The sequence below is a fragment of the Anabrus simplex genome, chromosome 1, assembly GCF_040414725.1.
Source record: "Anabrus simplex isolate iqAnaSimp1 chromosome 1, ASM4041472v1, whole genome shotgun sequence".
NCBI lineage: Eukaryota > Metazoa > Arthropoda > Insecta > Orthoptera > Tettigoniidae > Anabrus > Anabrus simplex.
The window spans coordinates 427,714,818-427,741,609 of NC_090265.1; the positions used below are offsets into that span (position 1 = coordinate 427,714,818).

The following is a 26,792-nucleotide window of genomic DNA, read 5'->3' on the forward strand; positions in this document are numbered from 1 at the left end:
TCTTCGACCATGAAAACTTGGCCATTCATGAGAGAAATGACTTTAACTGCCATCTTGAATGTGACAACACTTTGATTGACTTGAGTCGAAACTCTAAGGTGCAAGTTTTAATGTATTGGGCCACAGTTGAAAGATGCAGATGTCTGTCTACTTCCTGGATTTTGTCTTCATTAGCAAGCAATTTCATGGCTTTTTCAGTATCTATAATGGGGCTAATATAAGACAAATGTGCACCTCACTAGTCAACTTCACTACCATTCACTGTGTCACTCAACACAGAATAAATTTCTAACTTCAGAGTGGAATGCGAAATACAAACACAAATAGGCTTACCGGGTTATTCAACAATATCAATGAAAACCGTAAAGCAAAACTGAACTCTCCTGAGGCTAATGGCTTGCTTCCCGAAACTATAATTTACTCTATAATTATTAAATTAATGTAGTAATGGTCCACCTTTCAATACCATAAAATGCAATATTCTAAATTACATTAATTAGGGACTAGTTTCAGCTGGGGCTGGCCATCTTCAGCCTTAATGTAAAACATCTGATAACTAAACAAATGTACATGCATACAATTGACATAAAACAAATGAAACAAATATATATAAAATGACATTAAAAACTGGGATGAAATTATGAGTAAATTTGAAAGTAACTATAATTATATTGTAATTACAATTAAATACAGATCAGAACCATGAATTTTATAACCTATGACTATAATTTACTCTCTAAATTTCCGGAATTCAAGCCCATTTCCCGTTTTTGCATAACTTTCCCTGACCTGGCTCCTGTGGCGAGGGCTCTAATCTGTGTTGGAAACAACTTTCCTTTCACAAGGGATGACAAAGAACAATTTCAGGGCTGGGAAAAATGTGATCGTACCGAGCGGTAATAATGAAAATTTGTGATGCGATAAGTGAGGGGTATGTTTAAATAGACTTAATAAGACATGAATCAGGACTTCGAATTTATGATGTGCTAAGCGAGAAATTCTCTTAATGAGGAACACACTATGAGGTTTCACTGTATTTTCTCACGCCTGGTTAAATTTCGGAACGGCTGTTCCTGGGTGCTTGAAATATGTTTTCATGATACATATGAGGTTAGGTTAGATGACTCTGTTTGAATAAGAAAACTTAAACATTTTCCACAGAAGCCACTGGAATGATACTACTAAAATTTTTCAGAATGAAACTGAACATATGCGTTCACGTTGTCTCGGAATTAGAAAAATAACTTATGAGTAAGCCATAGTATGGAAATCTGTGAAAACGCAAGTTTGAACACATAGATTACCATTGCATGTCTATTTACAAAAATCTTGATATAACGACAGTCCGCTACAGCGAGTATATTTTTTGCCATTATGAATTCTCGCTATAACGGACTTCTACTGTACTTATTCGTGGATTCAACTGGTGAAATCTAATTCATACAAAGCAAGGTGTTCAACCTGCAAATGTGAAATTGGCATTGCACATGGTGGAAGTAATGATTGTGTCCAGCACCTGAAAACAACAGTTACGCCTAGCTAATACATTTAAGAGGTCCATGAATCAATTTATCATAATCTGAGACTTCTTTCTGGCAAAATTTAGTAGTTATGTAACTGAACCTTTTCAATTTTACAGACCACAGCAGTAAAGAGAAAGACATTAAAAACTCATGTATGATACCAGTTTCAACTCTCCAAATTCAAATTTAAACACAAAAAGCATCAAGAGTAAAGCTGTTGCTGGTAAACTTTCATTAGTCTCCCATATCATTAACCACAACCTGAGCTATAACAACATGGATTGCAGTATTAAATTTTCTAAGCACGTTTTTAAAGACTTGGATATCTCAAAGAAAAAAATTATGGCCGAACAAAGCCTGAAATTATTGTGGAAAATGTATTTGCGCCTAGGAGTGTGAGTGATTTTTTAGAAGTGTTATGTGATCCTCAATAAAGTAATGTACTTCGTTTGTTAGCAAGAGATGCTAAATTTTTTCTGCAGGAAACATTTTCCTGTGATAATTAGTTATTTTGACACCTTCAAAGGAATTCAAAACAAGCTATTAGATTTCATCGAACAAGTGAATGAGACTGCAGCTGATATCCACAATTTAAAGATGAGTGCTGTTAAATCACACAATTTGAGTCTGAATAATGTATCTTCATATTGTGCTGATGGTACTAATGTCAATCGGAAGCATTGTTCAGTTATGAAATTACAGCAAGACGACAATGAATAAGTACTTAAAAGTCAACTGTTTCAATCATGTTGTACATAATGTCATGAAAAATGCATCAGATAGTCTAGAGCAGCCCTGTCCAACGTGGCATCCACGGGTGCCATGGTGCCCACAGTGCCCTTCTATTGCACCCTTCACAATTGGTTTTCAAATTAAATTTTAATTAATTTTTGAAAGCAATATTTTTTGCATTTTAATAACTATTCTTACTTTTCTCTTAAAAGCACTGTCCTCAAGCTCAGGAAATTGTTTATATCATTGCGTCCAAATATAGAGAGCTTTGAGAAAGCCATAAATATGATCTAGGCCTAACTCACTCATGCCGACAATTAGTGAAATGATGGAACAAAGGTTCAGAAGGACATGTTTGTAGTTTGGACATATTTGACATGTTTGTAGTTGAGGCAAAGACAAATCCCTCACAAACCTCCCACTGTGGGATCTTGCAACAAGGGCTCTCTCTACTAATGGAGGCAGATTTGGTGACATTTTTATTCTGCACAACAGGATGGCTTCCTTATGATTCATTTGTTTGCAGTGCCAGAAACTACCTACCATGACAGATTTTCACCAGGACGAAAATGGGACACCCAATCTGCCTAAAAAGAAACTTTAATCCCAACAAGGCTGTGCTGCAACCAATGAACAAATGATTTACAACAATCTGCAATTGGAATGTTCCAAGTTTCTAAATTTAAATTATTCGGTTAGAACGTTTACAGTGAATGGGAGGACCAGTCTTGCTTTATTGAAAACAAAGAAAAAACCGTGTGTTTATTGTGTAATGCTAGAGTGTCTGTTCCTAAAAGAATTAATGTAGAGCGACATTTTTTTGACTTATCATGAAAACTTTAACAGTGACTTTATTGAGAATTCTGAACCAAGAAAACACAAAGTAAAAGACCTAAAGTATAAATTGGCATTGCAACAATATACATTTAAGAGAAAAGTTCAACAAACATGTAACATTACAATAGCTTCTTACAATGTTTGTTACATCCTAGCTAAAAGGGAAAAAAAGCTTCCAGTGATGGGGAAATAGTAAAAGAGGTGATGTTAACTGCCGTTGAATCTCTGTTTGATTCTCTCCAAGATAAATCTGTATTTATATCTGCAATCAAAGGATTTCAGTTGTCTCACCAAACTGTTGCTAGAATGAACAGATTTCCAATAACATGGAATCCCAATTGCATCAGGATTTGCAATCGTCTGAATATTTTTCACTCCAGTTTGATGAAAGTGCTATATGTTCGACATTGCTGAGTATTTTCTAAGAATGGTTTTTAGTGGTTTTACAGTAAAGGAAGAATTTGTTGCACTATTGGCACTTCATGATCATACTAGGGGAGAAGACATATTTAATGCATCCCTTAAATTTGGCAAAGATGGTAACTTATCATCATCATCATCATTATTATTATTATTATTATTATTATTATTATTATTATTATTATTATTATTATTGACAGTATTGCCACTGCTTTAGATGTAGAGGAAGCTGTAAGGCAGGATCTTCAGAATTTCGAAGGAGAACTGAAAGTCTCAATTAATAATCTGAACAGCAGAGGGCAAAAACTTGCTGTAGAATCCGAAAAAGGATCTTGGTATCTCGCTGCTTTCGATGACTTTCGTATGGGCACTATGCACGAAACTGCAAAGGTGCAGATAGAAGCAAACTTTGTTTTAAGTGCGGAGAAGCCGGGCATAGGGCGGTAGGTTGCAAAGCAAATGTGAGATGCATAATTTGTACAGACATTAATGTCGACGAAGCTAATCGAAGTAATGTACTTGGCTCAAGAGCCTGTACAGTGTTTCGTGAAGCTCTCAAAAAGGCTAAAACTAGTAGTAAATGATGAAGTTTATTCAGGCAAATATGCACAGGAGTAGAACTACCAATGATCTTTTGATGCAGATGACCTTTGAGATAGGAATAGACGTATTTCTTCTTAGTGAACCTTATCAAGACAGAGACCACCCAGGACGGTTCGTGGATAATTGTGGGACAGCTGCAATTTGGATACCAGATTTAGGTAGATGTCCAGTATCAAACCAAGGATGCAGAAACGGTTTTGTTTGGGTCCAGACTGGTAGATACACTTTAGTGAGCTGTTACTCTTTTTTTGCTAGTTGCTTTACGTCGCACTGTCACAGATAGATCATATGGTGATGATGGGACAGGGAAGGACTAGGAGTGGGAAGGAAACGGCCGTGGCCTTAATTAAGGTACACCCCCAGCATTTGCCTGGTGTGAAAATGTGAAACCACGGAAAACCATTTTCATGGCTGCCGACAGTGGGGTTCGAACCTACTATCTCCCGAATACTGGATACTGGCCGCACTTAAGCGACTGCAGCTATCGAGCTCGGCAGCTGTTACTTTACACCAAATGAGTCAGTATTTGAATTTCAAGCTAAGCTGGATGGCCTAGAGGACGTATTATAAGGTTTTGACAACAGTTTAATTGTGGTTGGTGATTTCAGTGCCCAAGCACTAGAATGGGGTATGTCACAGTATGACTCTGGAGGGCGTCGAACTGTGGAGATGGCCGCTAGGTTGGGTTTGATGATCACTAATATTGGAAATGTGCCAACCTTTTGACGACCGGGCTGTAGAGGAACCATACCGAACGTGACTTTTGTATCTGAGGACATCGTGTCGAATATCAGTGACTGGCGGGTGATTGAAGAATATACAGGAAGTGATCACCAGTACATTACTTTTCGTATTCTTCCTGAAACTTCACAGATTAACATTACATCGTATAAACCAAAACGGTGGAATGTAGAAAGTATGGACAGAGATAAATTTCTTGCTATCTTAAGAAATGAAATGGATAATATAACAGAATGTTGTTATAAAGGGAAAGAAGTGGCTGAGAAACGTGTTGAGCTCACCATGCAGCTTATATGGAGAGCATGTGATCTGTCCATGACTTGTAATACATTACGAAACAAGAAGCGTTCAGCGTACTGGTGGACCAACGATATTGCTGACAAGAGAAGACGTTGTCTGCAACTTAGACGGAAGGCACAGAGAGCACGAGTCAGCCAAGAAGACACCTCACTCACAGCTGAGTATAAGTCGGCGAAGAAAGAATTGAGAAATCCTATCAAAAAGAGTAAAGTCGACAAATGGTGGAAAATGGCTAAAGAAGTGGATAACGATCCATGGGGTTTAGGATACAAGACCGTTATGAAGAAACTTGGAAGTTTCTCGAACCCGAACATCAACTCTCCTTGCCAGAAAGTATTGTGCAGGTGATGCTACGAAACCAAGAATCTTGGGATCAGATAGCAGTATATGTAGAAAGCATCCTGCATCAGAAAAAGAGAGATTTGAATGCTCATGAACGGCAGTAAGGAGAAATAAAGGAAGAAGAAACCTGAGAAATTAGCATAACACCGCCCTGAAGTAATGCGAGAGTGGTTCCGGGGCGGAGATATACGTCGTGGGAAAAGGTTGTGTGGGTTTTATTGAGTAGGAATCTCACACGCTTGTGGAGTGCGGACCCTCACAAGTGTCTCATGAAAGATTTCCCACACTTCCCTCATATAAAAGAAATTACTACTACTACTACTACTACTACTACTACTACTACTACTACTACTACTACTACTACTACTACAGTTTGACAGTAGTGACAAGATCAGTAAGTCTGTTGTGCATGCAATGATCGAAGCTTTCGTTGGTAATCACCCGAATACTGACATGTTTAATAGGATAAAGTACGGTAGTGGGTGTAAAGTCAAGACACTGATATTGTGTGTTAGTGAAATTGCATTTTTAGGTTACCTAGTTTCTTCATACAAATAACAGAGAATAGATATTTCACTGCGACTTGAGTCACGGCTGGCTGGACTCCCTATACGGCATGATGTCAGAAGCTGGAATCCAGTGTGACTGTGGATTTTAATTCAGCATCTATGGAACATGGCCACAATATTACAGACATGGGGTGCACGCAAGAGACATGCCATAATAGTATTGAACAAAATGCAAAAACGAATTTGAGGCTTGATATCACTCAACAAATAATGGGGGATATGTTAAAAGAGGAAGAACAACTGGAAATCGCCAGGGGCCTGTTGAAAAGTATTCTTGCAATTCAGCAGAAACATATGAAGACTGAAATTCAGCAAGGTTTAAAGAAATTAGAGGAAGCTCTAGATATGGGATCTACGCACAGAAAAGCTTGGAAAGCAACTAGAGCATTAATGCAAAAGGATTTGCCCATTCAAGGGAAGGTAGAACAGTGCACCACAAACAGAAACGTGGAACAGGATAAATGGGAAATAGCATTATCCAAGAAGAAAAAGAGGGAACAGAGACAGAAGAAGACAGATGAAGATGAAGGTACTCAACCTGAACCAGTATCTGAAACTGTTAGAAAGAATGACCAATGGAAACGTTTAACTATAACAAGCTGCCCAAAAGCTGTACTTATCAAACCAATGAATGGCAAGACTTTTGCAGATATTGTGAAGGATATCCGCAGCAAGGTGAAGCTAGAAGACAGTGGCGCTGGTATTACATCAATCAGGAAAACTATATCTGGAGTGGTTCTTCTTGAATTTAATAAGGCCACGGAAAAGGAGAATAGAGAAAATTTTAATAAATCACTTAAAGGTGCTCTTGGACATGATGGCGAAGTAAAAGTTTTGACGCCTAGAACTACATTGGAAATTCGGGATATGGACAGTGCCACCACTATTTCCGATGTAGAGGGGGCTGTAAGACGAGACTTGGAAAATCCTAATCAAGAACTGAAGGTCTCAATCACAAATCCGAACAGCAGGGGAAAAAAACTCATCATTGTGGAGATAGAAGATAGCGAGGCACGAAAGCTGTTAGACATAGGCAAAATTAAAGTAGGTTGGCTATACTGCAGAAAAAGAAGGTGGGCCGCAGTTCCTCGGTGCTTTAGATGTTTATCATATGGGCATCAAGCACAAAACTGTAAAGGATTGGACAGAAGTAAACTCTGCTTTAAGTGCAGAGAAGCTGGTCACAAGGGAGTAGGATGCAAAATGAATCCACAATGCATAGTTTGCACAGATATGGGTGTTGAAGAGTCAAAATAACATCATGCTCTTGGCTCAGGCAAGTACACTGTGTTTCATGAAGCACTAGAAAAGGCCAAAAAGCAGTGGTGAATGGTACAGATCCTTCAAGCCAATATACACAGGAGTCTATCTGTCAATGATCTATTGACACAGATGACCTATGAGATAGGAGCAGACATCTTGATTCTTAGTGAACAATATCAAGGCAGAGATCAACCAGGTTGGTTTTCAGACAATCTAGGGACAGCTGTGATATGGGTACCAGATCTTGGAAAATAAGGGGCGTATTCTGCCCGAAGGCAGGTCCGAACCTCCGCAGAGGTGTGCCTGAGCCTGAGTTTACATACGGTAGGGTGGCCAGTTCCTTTCCGCTCCTCCATTCCCTTACACCCCACCAACAGCGCGTGGCAACCCATCTAAATCTTGACCACGTCCAATGTTGCTTAACTTCGGAGATCTCACGGGATCCGGTGTTTCAACACAGCTATGGCCATTGGCCTTGGAAAATATTCAGTTATAAATCAAGGATGTGGGGATGGGTTTGTCTGGGTCCAAGTTGAGAAGGTAATTTTTGTCAGTTGTTATTTTACCCCGAATGAGGCTATTTCTGACTTCTAGATGAAACTAGATGGGCTTGAAGATACTCTGCAAGAGATGAACAATAACCTAGTTGTTGGTGGTGACTTTAATGCTCAAGCAGTGGAATGGAACATGCCTCAAACAGATTCTAGAGGGCAGTGTACAATGGAGATTGCTGCCAGATTGGGATTAATGGTTATCAACGTTGGTAATGTGCCAACCTTTTGGTGACCAGGATGTCAGGGAACTATACCAGATGTAACCTTTGCTTCTGAAGACATTGCGTCTAGGATAACTGAATGGCGAGTGATTGAAGAATATACTGGAAGCGATCATCAGTATATCATTTTTCATGTACTTCAAGAGATAATACCAATATAAATGGTCCGTTATTGGACATTAAAAATTTCCAGCTAACTCATTCCTGGTTGCCAGCGTTTTGCCCCCGTGTGCTAGGGTGGGCTCGTCAGTTGGTACCTAGCACACCTACCAAGACGGATGGCTAGTGCATACTGTGGAGGCCACTGCGTAGGCTACTTGAAGCCACCAGCATGTGCACTGAAGGTCTCAATCACAAATCCGAACAGCAGGGTGGCTTCAAGTAGCCTATGCAGAGGCCTCCACGGTATGCTAGGTACCAACTGATGAGCCCAACCTAGCACACGGGGGCAAAATGCTGGCAACCAGGAATGAGTTAGCTGGAAAACTTATAGTGTCCAATAACGGACCATTTATATTGGTATTATAAATTTTCTCATTTGAGACAAATATTTCAGATTCCCTATGGGAATCAACATCTATATCATACTTCAAGAGACTCCGCATCTAAGGATTACCATGCGCAAGCCAGAAAGATGGAACATAGCCACTATGGATAGAGAAAAATTTCATGAAGTAATACAGAATGGAATGGACTGTATAATGGATATATGTCACGGGGGCAAAAGAAGCATAATTGCTAATAAATGCATGGAACACACCATGAGACTCCTCCAGCAAGCATGTGACGCATTAATGACCAGAATCAAACAATGGAGAGGCAAGCATCCAGCATATTGGTGGAATGAAGAAATTGCTGAGCTGAGGAAACAATGCCTGCGACTCAGACAAAGGACACAAAGAGCACGACACAACGATGAAACTCTCTCAGCAGAGTATAAGACTATGAAGAAAAGACTGCGAAATACAATTAAAAAGAGTAAAGCCAAGAAGTGGTGGGAATTGTCTATGGAAGTAGATGAAAATCCATGGGGATTAGGGTATAAAATCGTTATGAAGAAATTCGGGATGCTCCCAAGCCCGATCATGGATCCACGCACCATGGAAGAAATAGTAGACACACTATTCCCTGATTATGCAGAGAGGATTGATGATGAGGCCGAGAAAGAACTAGATAATGTACCACCTTTTACAACTGAAGAATTGATAACAGCAATTAATTCCCTTCGAAATAACAAAGCCCCTGGACCAGATGGTATTCCGGTGGAAGTACTAAAGGTGGCAGTTAAATTATGTCCTCGACTGCTGCTGAGAATGTATAATCATTGTTTGAAAGCGGGAATTTTCAGTTTTCATTGGAAGATAGCTAGATTGGTTTTGATCAGTAAAGGGAAAACTGGGGGTTACAGACCTCTATGTATGCTGGACACTACCAGGAAAGGTTTAGAGAAGCTGCTACAGCTGAGAATACTCTCAACAGTTCGATTAGCTGGCGACCTATCTGACCAACAACATGGATTTCGCAGAGGTCACCCAACGCTAGATGCTGTGAAGGAAGTGGTGAAGACAGCAGAACGAGCTCAAATGGGTAATCATTACTCTAGAAAGCTGACACTTCTTGTGTCCCTATAAAAATGCTTTCAACTTGGCAAGATGGAGTGATATTTTGGAAGGTCTACAAGTAATGTTCAAGCTACCAGAATATCTCATGTACATATTGCGAGATTATTTGAAAGATCATACACTGTTGTATGACACGGAAGATGGTCAGAGAAGAAAATGGCTCACAGCTGGTGCAGCACAAGGCTCAATTCTTGGACCAAACCTTTGGAATATCATATGCGATGGTTTGTTATGGCTGGAGATGCCAGAAGATGTGAAACTTGTGGGTTATGCTGATGACGTGGCTGCCTTGATAATAACCCGTAACCTAGAGCTGTCTCAATTAAAACTGAATCAGGTGATGCGACGTGTCAAATCACAGATCATAAAATGGAATTTGTCCTCCTGACGAGAAAAGAATTAATACTGTTGTACCGATGCAGATCGGACAGATAGCCATCGAAACAACTAGGAGCACAAAATATCTTGGTGTAACGCTTGATACTAAGCTTACATATTGGGACCACATCCAACGGGTAACAGATAAAGCAGCGAAAACCATGAGTGCACTGAGTAGACTCATGGGAAATATCAAGGGTCTGACATCTAGTAAAAGGCGGCTTCTCATGTCGACTGTCAAATCGATATTTCTATATGGTTTGGAAATTTGGGCTGAGTCTTTAAAAATTGCAAAATATCGGACAAGAATTGCAGCTGTACAATGGAGAGCAGCTTTACAAATTGCTTGATCATATCGTACAGTATCAGAACCTGCGATTCTAGTAGTAGCAGCAGTAGCTCCTATAGACTTGTTGGCTTTCGAAAGACAAGAAATTTGGCTCACACAAGGAGAGCTAGGAAGGAAACGGTCAAAGGCTTTGGCTCTTAGTCACAGAATGCAACGTTGGCAAACGAGATGGGAAGATGATTCTAGAGGGAAATGGACGAAAAGACTGATACCTTCTCTGGGCATATAGGTTGGCCGAAATCATGGTGAAGTGAACTACTATCTCATACAGTTCTTGACAGGTCATGGACACTTCCGGAAATTTCTTCATAGACTAGGGCTAGCAACTAGTCTGGTGTGCATATACTGCGGTGATATTGATGATGTATTACTTTCTTTGTGTTCATTAGCTGCCACAAAGAAGATGCTTAGAAGTTATGTAGGGAGAATTGACACCAGAAGGCATCGTGTCAGTAATGCTACAAAGTCAAGATCTTAGGATCAGGTGGCAGTCTACATAGAAAATATTCTGCATCAGAAGAAGAAGGACCTGGATGATTACAACAGACCGTAAAGCAGAAGAAGGAAGATGAAGCACAAGATGCATTAAGCACGACATCCGTCCTGAAGTAATGTGAGAGCGGTTTCCGGGGCGGGGATAAACTTCGTGGGAAAAGGGAGTGTGGTCTTTAGTGGGTAAGAATCTCCACACACTTGTTGAGTGCGGGCCCTCACAAGTGTCTTATGAAAGATTTTCCACACTCCCTTGCAAAAAGATTTTTAAAAAATTATTATTATTATTATTATTATTATTATTATTATTATTATTATTATTATTATTATTATTATTATTATTATTATTATTATTCGTTGTAGTACCTAAAGCAGTAGTGTCGAGTGAATGGAATCGTAACCTGGCACCCGCATACCCGTAGTTGTCATGTGAATGTGCCCGAGTACAAACGAACGTTGGACAGCCATGGTCTAGAGGTACAGTAGATGTTGAAGTGTTAGTGCCGAAAATATACAGTCACTTTTCTTGTTCTGCTAAACGAAGATATGCATTAACATAATTTTTTGAATTTTTGAATGTCGAGTGGTCAGAAATCCTTTGGCATGTTCCAACAACTGCTGTAGAAAGACTGCTGAAAAAATTAAAAGCATATAAAAAGTTATTTTAAATATTAAAAGGGTATTTCAGTGATGGTGACGAATGTCCAGAAATTAAATAAGTAATAATGTTATTGGCTTTACGCCCCACTAACTACTTTTTCAGTTTTTGGAGATGCCAAGGTGCCAGAATTTAGTCCTGCAGGATCCAGAAATTGAAACTCTTGTTGAAGCTTACTTAAGTTCTTTTGTTTATACTGGTCATATTTTCCTTGTTTCCTGAAAATACTTGGAGATTTCAGATCTCGGTATTATGGAATCGCAGGTATGTGTGCAATCATTATAGTAAAGTTAAGCAGAGGAAGGGAGACATACTTTTTGCTAGCTTCACTCATCAAATTTTAGGTACCTTCCTAAGTTCAGCCAACGGCTGTAGCCGTGTTGAAACACCGGATCCCGTGAGATCTCTGAAGTTAAGCAACATTGGGCATGGTCAAGATTTGGATGGGTTGCCATGTGCTGTTGGTGGAGGGGGTGTAAGGGAATGGAAGAGCAGAAAGGAACTGGCCACCCCACCGTACACAAACTCTGGCTCAGGCACACCTCTGCGGAGGTTTGGACCTGCCTTCGGACAGAATACACCCTTATCTTACCCAAGTTCAGACCTTAAATGTATTACCGAAGATAATTTCATTCAATTCTATGATTATTTGTATTCATATTTAGTTAACAGTTTTGAGGCATCTGACAAAGTGTTGATTACCAATGTGTTTGTAGAGGGAAGTAGAATTTAGTGATTTGCTAAATTTGGAGTGTGTAAATAAGGATAAAGAATGTTGTCTTTTCAGAGATACTTCAAAATGTGCAATCTCTCTAGAAGGTAACATTTGCCAGAAATGGGTTTCAGTGTTCACTACTTTAAAAACAGAACAATGTTAATATTAAAAAGTTGGAAAAATTTGTGAGTTTTGTTCCCAACATACCAGTTAGTAATGCTCATACAGAGAGAGTATTTTCTGTAATGAACAACAGGTGGACAGATGTTCAAAACAGAAGCGCAATGCATCTTATCAAATTTGAACTGCAAATTGTAACAAATTATTCGTGTAGCAATTTCTTTCAGTTTGTTAGAAATGATGAAAGACTTTTAAGGGAAGCAAAATCAGTATTGAAATATGATTTTCAAAAGTAAAGTATTTCTAGTTGTCCACCTCTGTGGTGTAGTGGTTAGTGTGATTAGCTGCCACACCCGGAGGCCCGGATTCGATTCCTGGCTCTGCCACGAAATTTGAAAAGTGGTACGAGGGCTGGAACAGGGTCCACTCAGCCTCAGGAGGTCAAGTGAGTAGAGGTGGGTTCGATTCCCATCTCAGTCATCCTGGAAGTGGTTTTCTGTGGTTTCCCACTTCTCCTCCAGGCAAATGCCAGGATGGTACCTAACTTAAGGCCACGGCCGCTTCCTTCCCTATTCCTGGTCTATCCCTTCCCATCCCCTACCAAGGCCCCTGTTCAGATTAGCAGGTGAGGCCGCCTGGGCAAGTTACTGGTCATTCTCCCCAGTTGTATCCCCTGACCCAGAGTCTGAAGCTCCAGGACACTGCCCTTGAAGCGGTAGAGGTGGGATCCCTCGCTGAGTCCGAGGGAAAAACCCACCCTGGAGGGTAAACAGATTAAGAAAGAAAAAATAAAGTACAGTATTTCTAGTGATTAAATTGTAAAATTACAGTATTTTCTTAGTGTATCAATAACATAAGCACCTTTTATGCTATCAAGTACTTTTTATGTCTTTACTGAGGGCATGCAGAATGATTTACACACCGTTCATAACTCAAAAAAGTAGTATCTTCTAGTGAAATTTTGTTGAGTTAATTATCTCCTGTACTTTTTTCAGAAAAAGGTTTGCAACCCTATTTACCACCTGCATTCATCTTTATCTTTGTCTTTACACTTTTCTTATATTTATATGCTTTCTTCTTATCCTATATTTCCCTTGTTAATACTATCTGTCAAGATGGCTCCTCAATGATTGAAGGCTACCCTCCTGATCGAACCGGGAAGCAGAAATGAGCTCATCAAAGACTGAGAAGAAATGAATATAGAAGAACTGGGACTGATGAAGAGATGTATGAAGATGTGGAGAATGTCCTTGTTTGTTTGTGTTTTCATATTTCCCTGGTCATCTCTTTCTGTTGCTCCCTCTTCCCAAATGGAATGATGATGATGATGATAATAATAATAATAATAATAATAATAATAATAATAATAATAATAATAATAATAATAATAATAATAATAATAATAATAATAATAATATCTTGTGGTATGGGCTAGAGCAATTTTGTTACTTTCATTGACCTGTCTCAGCTTTATCCTTAGCTTTGACAAAATGAAAGTGACTGAGGTATGAGTAATGCTAGTAATGCCATTCCTTCTGCAGCCAGTCCCTGCTATGAATGGTGTGAAAATATTGCTCATAGGGTCAGTTGGTGCATGCATTTCAGTGGGCTTGGCAGACTGATGTGTAATAGCAACTTGTGGCTCGGTGAGGAAAGCAACGGGAAACTACCTCACTCCTCATTTCCCTAGTACGCCTCTTCAGTGATGCCTAGGCCATCTATGACAGCTGATGGCGGAACTGTTGAGGATCCAACCAGCCTTCGGGCTGAGGACTAAACATACATACATACAATAATAATAATAATAATAATAATAATAATAATAATAATAATAATAATAATAATAATAATAATAATAATAATAATGTCCCACTAACTACATTTTTATGGTTTTCAGAGACGCCAAGGTGCCGGAATTTAGTCCTGCACGAGTTCTTTTACGTGCCAGTAAATCTACCGACATGAGGCTGACGTATTTGAGCACCTTCAAATATCACCGGACTGAACCAGGATCGAACCTGCCAAGTTGGGGTCAGAAGGCCAGCACCTCAACCATCTGAAAATGAACTTCTTGTTGTGTTTACCATTTATCATATTTTAGTCATAATGTTCTTATCATTCTATGTTATATATGACTTGATTGTCACTTGTTTTCTCTTTTCCATTACTCACAGTTCAATGGACAGTGTTCATTAATTTAAGCAGGATTATAGGCCAATACTGAAAGAATGCTGAGAGATTTTCCGTAATCTCATAGGATATAATTTTCTGTATTGAACTGTATCATTCTGACTGGTATATCAAATGAATTTTCTTTTGCTATTTGCATACATACCAGATTAAAAACAACCTTTTTAACAGATTAAAAACTAAATTGGGTTTATCAAGTACCTTAGGATCTTTACTCCTCTTGATTGTGTTGATAAGATCAGCTCTGAGCGACTCCAGCTGGTGAAGTCCTATTCTTGGAACTACATCCTTCCCTAGCACCACAGATGTAATGAAAGACTTGGTGTATTCAACAGCAGGCATACTGGAAGACATATAAGGGATTAGAACTACTGAGATGAAACTACCAAATTTACTTGTTTACTAAATTCTCTTTGATTTCAAATGTTAATATATTACTTCCAACCTCAGTAGAAACCTATTCAAAATGAAGGCAAGATTCTGGAGAGGGAACATTTCAGATAAATTATAGCCTTCCAGAAATTCAACTAAGAAAGGAAAATATAAAAATACATTCTTAATTAAAAGAGCAATTTATATACACACAATTTATTCTATACTAGAAAAAACACTTCTCCCATGAGGAGGTTGCACAGGGCAATGTATACCAGTACAATTTATGCTTTGCTGTAGAGAAGGTGTCTTAGTATTGAAAGAGAACCTCTCAGGGCTGACAAAACCACACTCTTTGTCAGTAATACAAGAAGGCTGAATTTTGCACAGAATCTCTCAAAAGTCTTAGAAGCTGTCAGCGGAGAGATGGCGTGGAATGACATTAGTAGATGAATAAGTTTGAGTGGCGTTTATAAAAGTAGGAAAGATCACAATATGAAGATAAAGTTGGAATTCAAGGGGACAAATTGGGGCAAATAATCATTTATAGGAAGGGGAGATAGGGATTGGAATAACTTACCAAGGGAGACGTTCAATAAATTTCCATTTTCTTTGAAATCATTTAGGAAAAGGCTAGGAAAGCAACAGATAGGAAATCTGCCACCTGGGTGACTGCCCTAAATGCAGATCAAGATTGATTGATTGATTGATTGATTGATTGATTGATTGATTGATTGATTGATTGATTGATTGATTGATTGATTGATTGATTGATTGATTGATTGATTGATTGATTGATTGATTGATTGATTGATTGAACTGTTCCCCTTGTTCTGATAAGCAGGCCTATTATTTCTATATTCCAAAGTCCATATTTATAGCTATGGGCAGTTTGTATATTCTCTTCTTTTCATCATTTACATTACTACAGTAGGTGGATTGGCATGAGATTCAAACTGGATGGTTAGATCAATCAGTTTTGTCCCCGAAGGCTATCATGTCTATCTGACAGGTGCCACCATCGACTGACAAGCCATGAACTTCTTCATGCACAGTATAACCAATATCTCTTAGTGCTTGAGCAATGGTGCTTCATATCATATGGTTTCTAGATAAGTACATGGTCTCACTGTGTGGACAGTATCCAATATCATGGAAAAGGGTTTCTATCTTGGTGTGGCAATGATGACAATGGGTATTGCTATGACAATGTTTTTGTTGAAAAATCTTACAGAATAACAATGGAGAATGATACAAGTGGTAACATTTCACATTAAAATAATACTTTCAATGATATAACAATATAGGTGGTATGACAAGAGAGAATAATATAACAGGTCATAATTAGCTTGATAGATCTCATCACCATTAATATATTACACCACAACCTTTAGCATTCAAATCATTCAAATCATATAGACCTTCAAGACTACCTGCTGTCATTTCTTGATGGATACAGTACTTTTGCATCCATCTCTTGGCACAGGCCAGAGTAAAGTGTAGCTTCCACCGAAGTCCCAGTCAACATCCATGGCTGTGACAATATGGAAGTTGCTGGGGTATGGGTAGTGCTGAGTAATGACATTCAGAGCATGACTAGTGCATCTGAGTGTTATGAAAGGTGCTGCGCATAGGGTCAGTCGTGCTGCAATAGTACTTTCTGACCCAGTGAGGAAAGCAATGGAAAACTACCTCACTCCTCATCTTGCCTAGTACGCCTCATTTTGGTGTTGCCATTGGTTTTTTGGGTTTCCTTATAACCTCATAACCTTTGATGGTGCTATTCGAGGATCCAACCAGCCTCTGGGCTGATGACCTAACAAACAGACAGACAGACAGACAGACAGACAGACAGACCTTCAAGAGTCCCCAAGAGAATGAGTGAGCTCCTCAGAACCTTAAATCTAACTCATGGCAGAGTGGGGATGAAGCCCAAAATCATCCTGAAAGTAATTTGCAGTATTAATTCCTAGACGAGGAAGTCTGATACATACACCGAGCATGTTGGCAATACAGTTTGGGTCATGTAGCGGTAAACTTGCACTCACGAGATAATGGGTTTGCCATCAGTCCTGAAGATGGCTTCCTGCGGCTCCCTATTTTCACACCTAGTAAATGCTGGGGCTACACCTTAGTTAAGGCGACAGTTGCTTCCTTCTCATTAGCCTTGTCCTATGTCAGTGTCACCATAAAATCTATCTGTTAGTACGATGTAAAGCCATTATTCACATATGTGCTGACATACAGTTGAGAACAAGAAGTATAGGGTAGTTGAGAAAACAAAAGTAGTAATCAGCTGATTCCTGTATTCTGATATTTCTAGTTCTGAGTAGTTGAAATCTCTGGTGAACTTTATACTTTGCAACCTCCATCTTTCAGCATTTAAGGGGAGTTTTAATTTCTGTTAGCTTGTAGATGATGGAGACCCAGACAGGAAGAGAGAGGGCAAGAGTGAGACCCAGGCTAAGGTGGCTGAAAACAATCAAGAATGGAATAATTACAAGAAACCTTGATTGTAACAATGGTGGCTTTGTATAGAGGAAGATGGAACTGTGCCATAAACATCCCAACCTGATGGGAGTTGGATGAAGGAAATGGATGGTGATGATGATGATGATGATGATGATGAGAAAGAAAGGTTGTAAGAGTAGGACTATTATGCAATACCATATGGTTAATAAGAGATACATGGGGATGAGAGAGATTTTTAAAAAGCAATTATGATCAGTAGAAAATATAAAGAGCCTATGGGATATGTTCAAAGCAATTGTTGAGAAGTATAAAAATAGGTATGTGCCTTTAAAGGTGGTAAGGAATGGTAAGGACCTATATTATAACAGGGAACTCAAGAGATTAAGAAGAAGTTGCAGATTAGAAAGAAATAAGAGTTAGGAATGGTTGTGAAAGTAAGGAGATTGAAAGAATTTGAATCTGAATTTAGCAAAAAAAAGTCAGCTAAGAATAATATAAGTTAATGGCAAACATATTTGGCAGTCATATGAATTTTAGGGAACAATAGAAGGATATATATATATATATATATATATATATATATATATATTAAGGCAGAAAGAGGTTTCAGAAAGAAAATTCCAGGGATCATTAATGAACAAGGGGACTGTACCTAGGTGTATGTGAGAACTTACAGAAGGTAGAAGTATTCAGTCACCAGTACATAAAGGTAGATGGATATAAGGATAATGTCCAGATAGACGAGACAAATAATACTGGCAAAGTACTGAAATTTACCTATGATAATAAAGACATAAATTTGAAAGCTAGAAAATCAGCTGGGATTGATAAGATACCTTCGCATATACTAAAGGCGATGGGTTGGCCATATATGTTTGCAAGAAGGAGTTATATCAAATGAACGGAGAGTTGCAATAGAAGCCCCATTGTACATGGGAATGGATGATAAACATAAAGCAGGTAATTACAGGCCAGTCATCTTGAAGGTAGTTCAGGTTTAGGAAAGGTTATTCCAGTGAAGCTCAACATATAGGATTCCAGCAAGATATAGCAGGTATTTTAGATTCAGAAGGTCAAGTGGACTGTATCGCTATTGACCTATCCAAGGCTTTTGATAGGGTACGTCATGGGAGATTACTAATGAAAATGGGGCTCCTGGACTAGACAAAGGAGTGCTTGAATAGGTAGCTACATTTCTAGAAAACAGAACCCAGAGAAACACAGTAGGCAAAACATTACTTGATACTGTAATAAATAAGAGTAGGGTCCCACAGGGCAGTATTATTGGATGTTTAGGCTTTCTTATATATTATATAAATGTTAAGAGTAAAGAACTGAAAATACAGACTAGGATTTTTGCAGATGATTACAAAGGGAAATCCTTGATAAATTTCAAAGTTCTTTGAAATCATTTAAGAAAGGACTAAACAAACAATTGGTAGGGAATCTCCCACATGGGTGACAGCCCTAAATGCAGATCATAGACAGATAGATAGATAGATAGATATAGATAGATAGATAGATTATTTTATCTACCTGAGAGAACCTCCTGGTGGTGAGTAGGCATAGCATTCAAGTGTAGGATACTCCTGGCGCAATAGTATGGCGAGTATGGAAGCAGTTCCAGCACCTAAAGAGTGGCCCACCAGCACCAGGTCAAAGTCCTCAGTGGCTCTATTTTCATCAAGGGCAAATGCAGTCTCCAAGATTGCCTCCTCTTTAAGTTTCTGACGAATGTACTCTGCTGCTTGCACCATACCCTGTAGAATATACAATTGAAAATCTGTTCTTTGTTTCTCAAATACAGTAAAAGGCTAAGTTTTCCAAGCCCCTATGTCTGTACACATTAAACACACACACACACACACACACACACACACACACACACACACACACACACACACACACACACACACACACACACACACACACACACACACACACACACACACACACACACACACACACACACACACACACACACACACACACACACACACACACACACACACACACACACACACACACACACACACACACACACACACACACACACACACACACACACACACACACACACACACACACACACACACACACACACACACACACACACACACACACACACACACACACACACACACACACACACACACACACACACACACACACACACACACACACACACACACACACACACACACACACACACACACACACACACACACACACACACACTCTTTATGTTGGTGCATTTGTGTACGGGGGGTGAGGAGTAAGGAGGGAGGTGTCCCGGGTATCGATAGTGTTACCAACCGAAGGAAAATGAAATCTGAATTGAATCGAGAATATGATCGATCGATAGTAAGTTTCTAAACCGTTATCGTCTTAAGCCAACAACTATGTCACATACACATTATATAACATTATAAAACATTTGTCGATGCGAATCTTGTTCCTAGCATGTATTCTATACTTTGGCTTTGTTGTGTAAACAACAACTTTAATAGTACGTAAAGTGTACGCCAGATGTCGCACAACGATGCTTAAGCGATTCATAGTTTGTGTTTCAAAGGTTGCCAGTACGAATCTCGAAGATCGCCGAGGTCAACCGATTCAGCACTAGGGTGTAAATGCACCAACATAAAGTGTGCGGATAATACATACATACATACATACATACATACATACATACATACACACATACATACATACATACATACATACATACATACATACATACATACATACATACATACGAATTATAAAATGTAACACTACTATACAAATAAATTTGCAGTTGAGGTAGAACCTTCAGAGACAGTCTACAATGTACTACCGGTAACTTAAAGAGAAAATGTTTAACAAATTGTTTTTAACTGTTATGAATTAACCAACTCTCTGTATAGCTACATACATGTATTGTTGTGAAAGAGTGGTCTACTATAAATGTAATCCTGATGATGGTAGTAAAATTTTGTAATGCTACATTCCATATAACATGTAGTTAAAAAATAAAAATAAAAAAGTTGGACAGACTACAGCTTGTTTCTCAGCTGCACAGCAAAAACTGACTGAATAGCTGATTAAGACTAAATCCTTTTAATCAAACAGTGTTTGTGGTAACTTCGGCTTCAGGAACAGCTTCAGAGGGGAGTCCAATGATAGTGTCATTTTTTTATCTGAAAAGCTAGCTGAACTTCATTCAGAAAATTTTGCTGTAAAAATAACCATGATAAAGACCTTAAAAGATGTAGAAGTTAACAAAATTATTGCTAGAATCTGGCTTTCCAGGATACAAAGTGAATTATTCATGATCAAGTTGTGTTTTATTCTGGAAGGAAAAAATTGCAGGGACCTTTTAGACCAGGATAGAGATGCAGTGGATTTAGACAGGGAAGGATACAGTCGAGTGAGAACTGAAAACATATTATGGAAAGAATTAAAGGTTGGAAAATGAATGAATGAAGAGGGAAAAATAGAATGAGGTGGTTTGGCATATCGAACATAAGAATAAAGAAAGAATATCTAAACAAAGGAAAGAGGAAAGAGAGTCAGAGGAAGATCAAGATTACGATGGATGGATTTCATCATGATATGTGACCAGTTGCACAGGTAGGATCCCAAAGTCAACAATGCAAATTTTACAGCAGAGCTGAACAAAAGTTTCTGGGGCAGTATCGTAGCCAGGATCGGCCACACTGAGGGGGGTTGTAGTTACAAAATGATGATAGAACACAACGAAGGTGCTTGTGCGTGTGTGATGCACACATGCAAGACTTGTCTTTATAAGGACACTGATATAAGTGAATTATGTTGGTATTCAGATTGCAGTACACTACAAAATTGTACATTAAAATACAGAAAAAGAATAATACGATCAAGGGCAACAGATTTACAGTGTACAGTGTACAATCTAAAATGTAACTTTTGAGGATTTTTAGAAAAGAGATTCCACATATCTGTTGGTTCTACAATTATGTCTCTGAATGTTCATTTAGTTCACTGTTTATTGTCAGTTTCTGTTTTTCTTTTTGTAAAACTTCCATTGTGTGTGTGTGTGTGTGTGTGTGTGTGTGTGTGTGTGTGTGTGTGTGTGTGTGTGTGTGTGTGTGTGTGTGTGTGTGTGTGTGTGTGTGTGTGTGTGTGTGTGTGTGTGTGTGTGTGTGTGTGTGTGTGTGTGTGTGTGTGTGTGTGTGTGTGTGTGTGTGTGTGTGTGTGTGTGTGTGTGTGTGTGTGTGTGTGTGTGTGTGTGTGTGTGTGTGTGTGTGTGTGTGTGTGTGTGTGTGTGTGTGTGTGTGTGTGTGTGTGTGTGTGTGTGTGTGTGTGTGTGTGTGTGTGTGTGTGTGTGTGTGTGTGTGTGTGTGTGTGTGTGTGTGTGTGTGTGTGTGTGTGTGTGTGTGTGTGTGTGTGTGTGTGTGTGTGTGTGTGTGTGTGTGTGTGTGTGTGTGTGTGTGTGTGTGTGTGTGTGTGTGTGTGTGTGTGTGTGTGTGTGTGTGTGGGGGGGGGTCATCATCTCCAGTAACTTCCCCTTGGCTATGCCCCTGGTCTGGGGTATAAAAATTGCATTTTTATGTTTTGACTTCTTGTGCTACCTATGGGTCTTAACAAACTAAGTTATGAAGCGGTTTGATTCCTTGCCACTAGATGTTATGAATATTTTGTACAATTAGTAATAAAATAAGAGAAAACTTTAAATGTGTTTTTCTCAAAATATAGTTTTCTTAATGACAACAGTCAGTAATTAATTTCTTCTGAAGTATGACACCTAGAAGTGTTTTAAATGCTCGTTTCACAAATCTTTATTTGACATTTTTCCATTCCTCTTCTATACTGCTCAACTCTGCTTGTGCTCAGCGTTTTATGCCAATTTTAGAACCACAAAAATCTCAAAACTAAAAAATCCTACTTCATTTCCCTTTCTGCAAACAACTTGTCTTGTATAACTATGATGAGACTGAGCGAGACTGAGTGGAGACAAAAAGAACAGAAATAATTGATGAAAGGATATAGACTGTACTGTAATGGTGGTGTGAAGGCAACAAAATTTAATGCTGATGATGTTATTCTGAGAGAAGGTATCGTTCAAAAATTAACTTGAATCACAAAAATGGAATAACGAAAATCAGACAAAATATTTCATACAGGGGTATGCACCACAGACAGGTAGTGCAGAAGAGAGTTTCTGAAGAACTAGAGCAGTGCGTAGAAGATACAGAAATGGTAATAATGGGACACATGAATTCCCATGTAGGATCATACAAGATAAAGATGAAATAATTAATCCCTTTCAATATGGAAAGAGAGATGTGGAAAGAGATCTTCTAATTGACTTTTGTAAGAAAAATAGTCTAATTTTGGGAAAGACATGATTCAGAAAGAAGAACAGTAAAAAAAAAAAATTAATGTGAATGGGAAATAGACTAGAACAATACTCAATCTCTTTTTTTATTGTAGAGAGAGAAATGCAGGCTGCAAGAATAAAGGCCAGGAAAAAGTAATAAAATTCAAAAAATGAATAATAACACCCTTTTTACAACATTTTCTAGCTGATCATGAATATGCCAAGATGCCATTAACATGTAAAAATATCCTTTCAGAGGGACAAATGTTATCAAAATATTTCATCATTTTATTTATGGAGAAAGTTATGCCAAGAGAGTATTTTGAAACACAACATAAAATTGTAGTCCGATGTAGTAAAATAGTAAAGTTAAGGGAGACAAGAGAGAAATACAAATATGGAAATTGAAGGAGAAGAAAACAAGTGAAAAATATTAAGATGATATTTAAAAGTTAATTCCCTAAGGAGAGTTAAGCAGTATAGAAGAGTAATGGACAAATTTCAAATATGGATTAGTGAAATGTACAGAAGATACCTGTGGTAGAGTATCGGGTATAAAGAAGGAAAGAGACCTTGGTGGAATGAAAAGGTAAGGGAGGCAGTAAAAAAGAAGCATATGGCTTGGAAGAACTGAAAAGAAGCAGAAATAGAGAGAATAGGCAAAGATATCAAGAAGCCAAGCTGTGCCACAAGATCATACCTACAGGAAAAGAAAAGGGAAGTTTCACAGACTCCTTGCAGTAAAAGGTTAAAGGAAGTAAAATGGTGTTGTATGGATTGGTTAAGAACAGAGAGGACATCAAATTTGTAAAGACACGAGGAGGACAAAGTTTTATGCAAATGGGGAACATGGGGAAGAGTATTTTTCAAAAGAGATCATGAGGAAATAAAGATTAAAGAATGCCAGAAATAGAAGAAGCTGTATGGGAGATGAAGTGTGACAAAGAACATGGAGTAGATTAAGTAGCTATAGAGATGATAAAGGCTGTAGGTCCAGTGGGAGTACAGTGGCTGGATAAACTACTTAGAGGGATATGGATGGGGAAAGGTCCCAGAAAATTAGGGTAATGGTCTAATCTAATAGCTCCATTATTCAAGAAAAGTTGGAATGCAACAACTACAGAGGAATCACCCTTATTTCACATGCAGCAAAGATATTCACGAGGATATTGTAAGGAAGATTGAGGATGAAATTAGAAAAGAAAATGTAAGAACAGAAGGTCATTAGAAAAGACCAACATTTGACCTCACCTTCGCATTAAGTCATATGGAGAAAAATGGGAGCATGGGAAAGATTTGTTGATGACTTTCATATTGAAGGCCTATCACAATATACCAAGGTAGTTAGTTTAGGATGGACTGAGGAGGACAGAAGTACACAGAGCAGAAGTGCAAATGTTAAAAGCTTTTCATTTGTAATGAATTCCAATATCATTCTAACATTGTTTACAAAGTGGACTGAGATACTTACTTTATGACCTAACCAATCATCCCTTGGAGGAGAAAGAGGTATAGTTTCTCCTTCAGCATTTAAATCTGTTATCACATCCTGTAATGAAAAAGTAATGAAATTTCAGTGAATTGTAGAAGATATTGTTGGTTAATATTTTCTAAACAGTTTCCTTTTAAAACTGGTACTGTATATCAGAATTATACATATTTTATTCTAGTTATAGACAATTTAGGAATATATTTTAAATTTATCAATAATATTTTGTCTTGGTTAGAACCTGACTTGAAACCCCCAGTTCTATTGTATTACTGATGCTGTATTTTCAGTATCCTCTACTTTAATAATCCTAAACTCCAGCAAAAAAAATATCTAAAAATTCATCATCATTTATTTTTTATAGCTAGTTGTGCTATGTACAGTTCATCACTTATAATATACAAAATCGTAATATTTGTATGTACATCCACCCCTTAGTTCAGGGCCTCTCAGGGTGCATGCATCAGTGCATTGTGCAGTGCAAGGTGCAAAAAAAGACTTTGCTAGGTTGACCAGAGTGCAGACCCCCATTCCTCGATTTTGAACAATAGCGCTGTCTCTCTCTTTCCCTATACTGTCTCATTCGCCCCGCCTATCTCCCCCTTTCCTCACTTACTCTGTAGCGGTCCAACAACCGAGGAGATTTGAGCAGAGGTTAGCCGAGTTGCTCCAAGACAAAACAGTGATCCGAACCGAGCCAAGTCCTACTGATCCACTGCGCACAGAGCCTCTGCACCTCGGTTTGCACGTGTGAGATTGTGGGCGTCTGAAAGGCCCTGCCTTAGTTCTATTTCCTGATAAAGGTCAGGGATAAGGTGAGATGAAATGATATGGCATGCTTTTATGGCTGGATGCCCTTCCTGATGCCAACCTCAGTTGAGGAGAGCTGATGAAGATGACATGAATGATGGTGAATGAAAATGGTTGAGCCGGTGGAAGGAATCAACTGTGGCCTATGTATAGGAACTGTCTTGGCATTTGAAACCACTGGAAACCATTCTCAGGATAGCCAAATGTGGGGATCGAACCCACTTGTCTCCCAAATGCAGAAATTGGCTCCATAGCCTTAATGTACTCTGCTTGGTAATATACAAAACAATAATATTGATGAAAAATGCTGTATAATGTATTTGAGCAATCTAAAATTGTTTTTATTACATGATACATGGGATCTAAAGCTTGAACCTATTTTTATTCAAATTTGCATTAGTAATATAATAGCAAAGCTTAGATAAATTTCATAAATTTTCAAGGGATGTGGTACAATATTGGATATTGCACCTACAGGGAATATGGGAGACTATTATATCAAGTTCTCATCAAGAAGGGAATAATCAAATTGGAGAAGGTTCTTCACAAATCTATTTTAAATTCTATAATATTCATATAGAATAACACAGATTGCTCATATGGCAGAAGAAAGAATGGTGTTACCTGCAGTGAGAGGGTTCCTCTAATACTAATGATAACTTTCTTCCTGCCAAAGTCCACTGCTACGAAGAATGGAGTTTCCGCCACATCAACGTGATATGTAGCGTACACCACCTGCACTTCTCCCACTTGTACCATCTTACGTAACGCTGCATAATTACACTTACAGCAATTGTCTTCTACAATAACAGCTGGGTCATGACTTCTGCAGCATGGAATGCAACCACACCTGTGACAAGTGAAACAAATGTCATACTGTATCAGTAACATCCAATGTAATTTCATCATGATATTAAAATACTCAGGGTAAAAGTAAGCTTCTACTTTACAATTTTTTGGAGACTTCTCTTTTAACTTCACCTCAGAGGTTTAGCAGAGTACGTTATTAAGGAATTTGCTTTCGATATTATACCGTATAATGGTATAATTTTATTGATGTACTCGCAAGTGGATTTTGTTCTTCTAAATCATTAACCTTTTGTAGTCCAACGTAATTTACATACGCTTGCCTCTCAGGTCTAAACTTTATCTTTGGCTATTTGTGCTATAAAATACAAGTATACCCCTTAAATGATTAAATATAACTAATACTGTCACCAGAATCTTATAAATCTCTTGAGATTTCATCAATTTGTAAGCTCATGGGCTTTGAGGAACCCATTCCTATTTATATCTGACACAGTGATTGAGGACTAATCTACTGACATTTAGTAAATGCAACAATGCTTTGCCACATAAAAAATGATGATAATAATCTTATTGGTTTTACATCCCATTAACTACTTTTTATCAGTTTTAGGAAATGCCAAGGTGCTAGTATTTTGACTAATCACAGTTCTTTTACATGCCAGTAAATCTACTGACATGAGGCTGGCATATTTGAGGATCTTTAAATACCACCAGATAGAACCAGATCAAATCTGCTGACTTGAGCTCAGAAGGCTAGTACGTACTTACACTGTCTGAGGTAGTCAGTTTGGCTTTACAAATTTAATTTATAACTCTTATGTTCTTCAGTCTGCTGAAACTAATTTTGAATAAAAATTTATAAACCA

General features: G+C 38.3%; 1 protein-coding gene across 1 annotated transcript in view; it reads right to left on the reverse strand.

Moving 5' to 3' along the window:
• Positions 1 to 26,792, reverse strand: part of LOC136866925 (diacylglycerol lipase-alpha) — a 245,167-nt gene that overhangs the window by 116,040 nt on the left and 102,335 nt on the right. Inside the window, exons 7-10 of the mRNA XM_067144016.2 lie at positions 25,741 to 25,966; positions 24,289 to 24,366; positions 19,010 to 19,233; positions 14,831 to 14,972 (exon numbers count right to left, since the gene is read on the reverse strand). Of these exons, the coding sequence (XP_067000117.1) occupies positions 14,831 to 14,972; positions 19,010 to 19,233; positions 24,289 to 24,366; positions 25,741 to 25,966 (670 nt within the window). The remainder of the gene's footprint in view (positions 1 to 14,830; positions 14,973 to 19,009; positions 19,234 to 24,288; positions 24,367 to 25,740; positions 25,967 to 26,792) is intronic.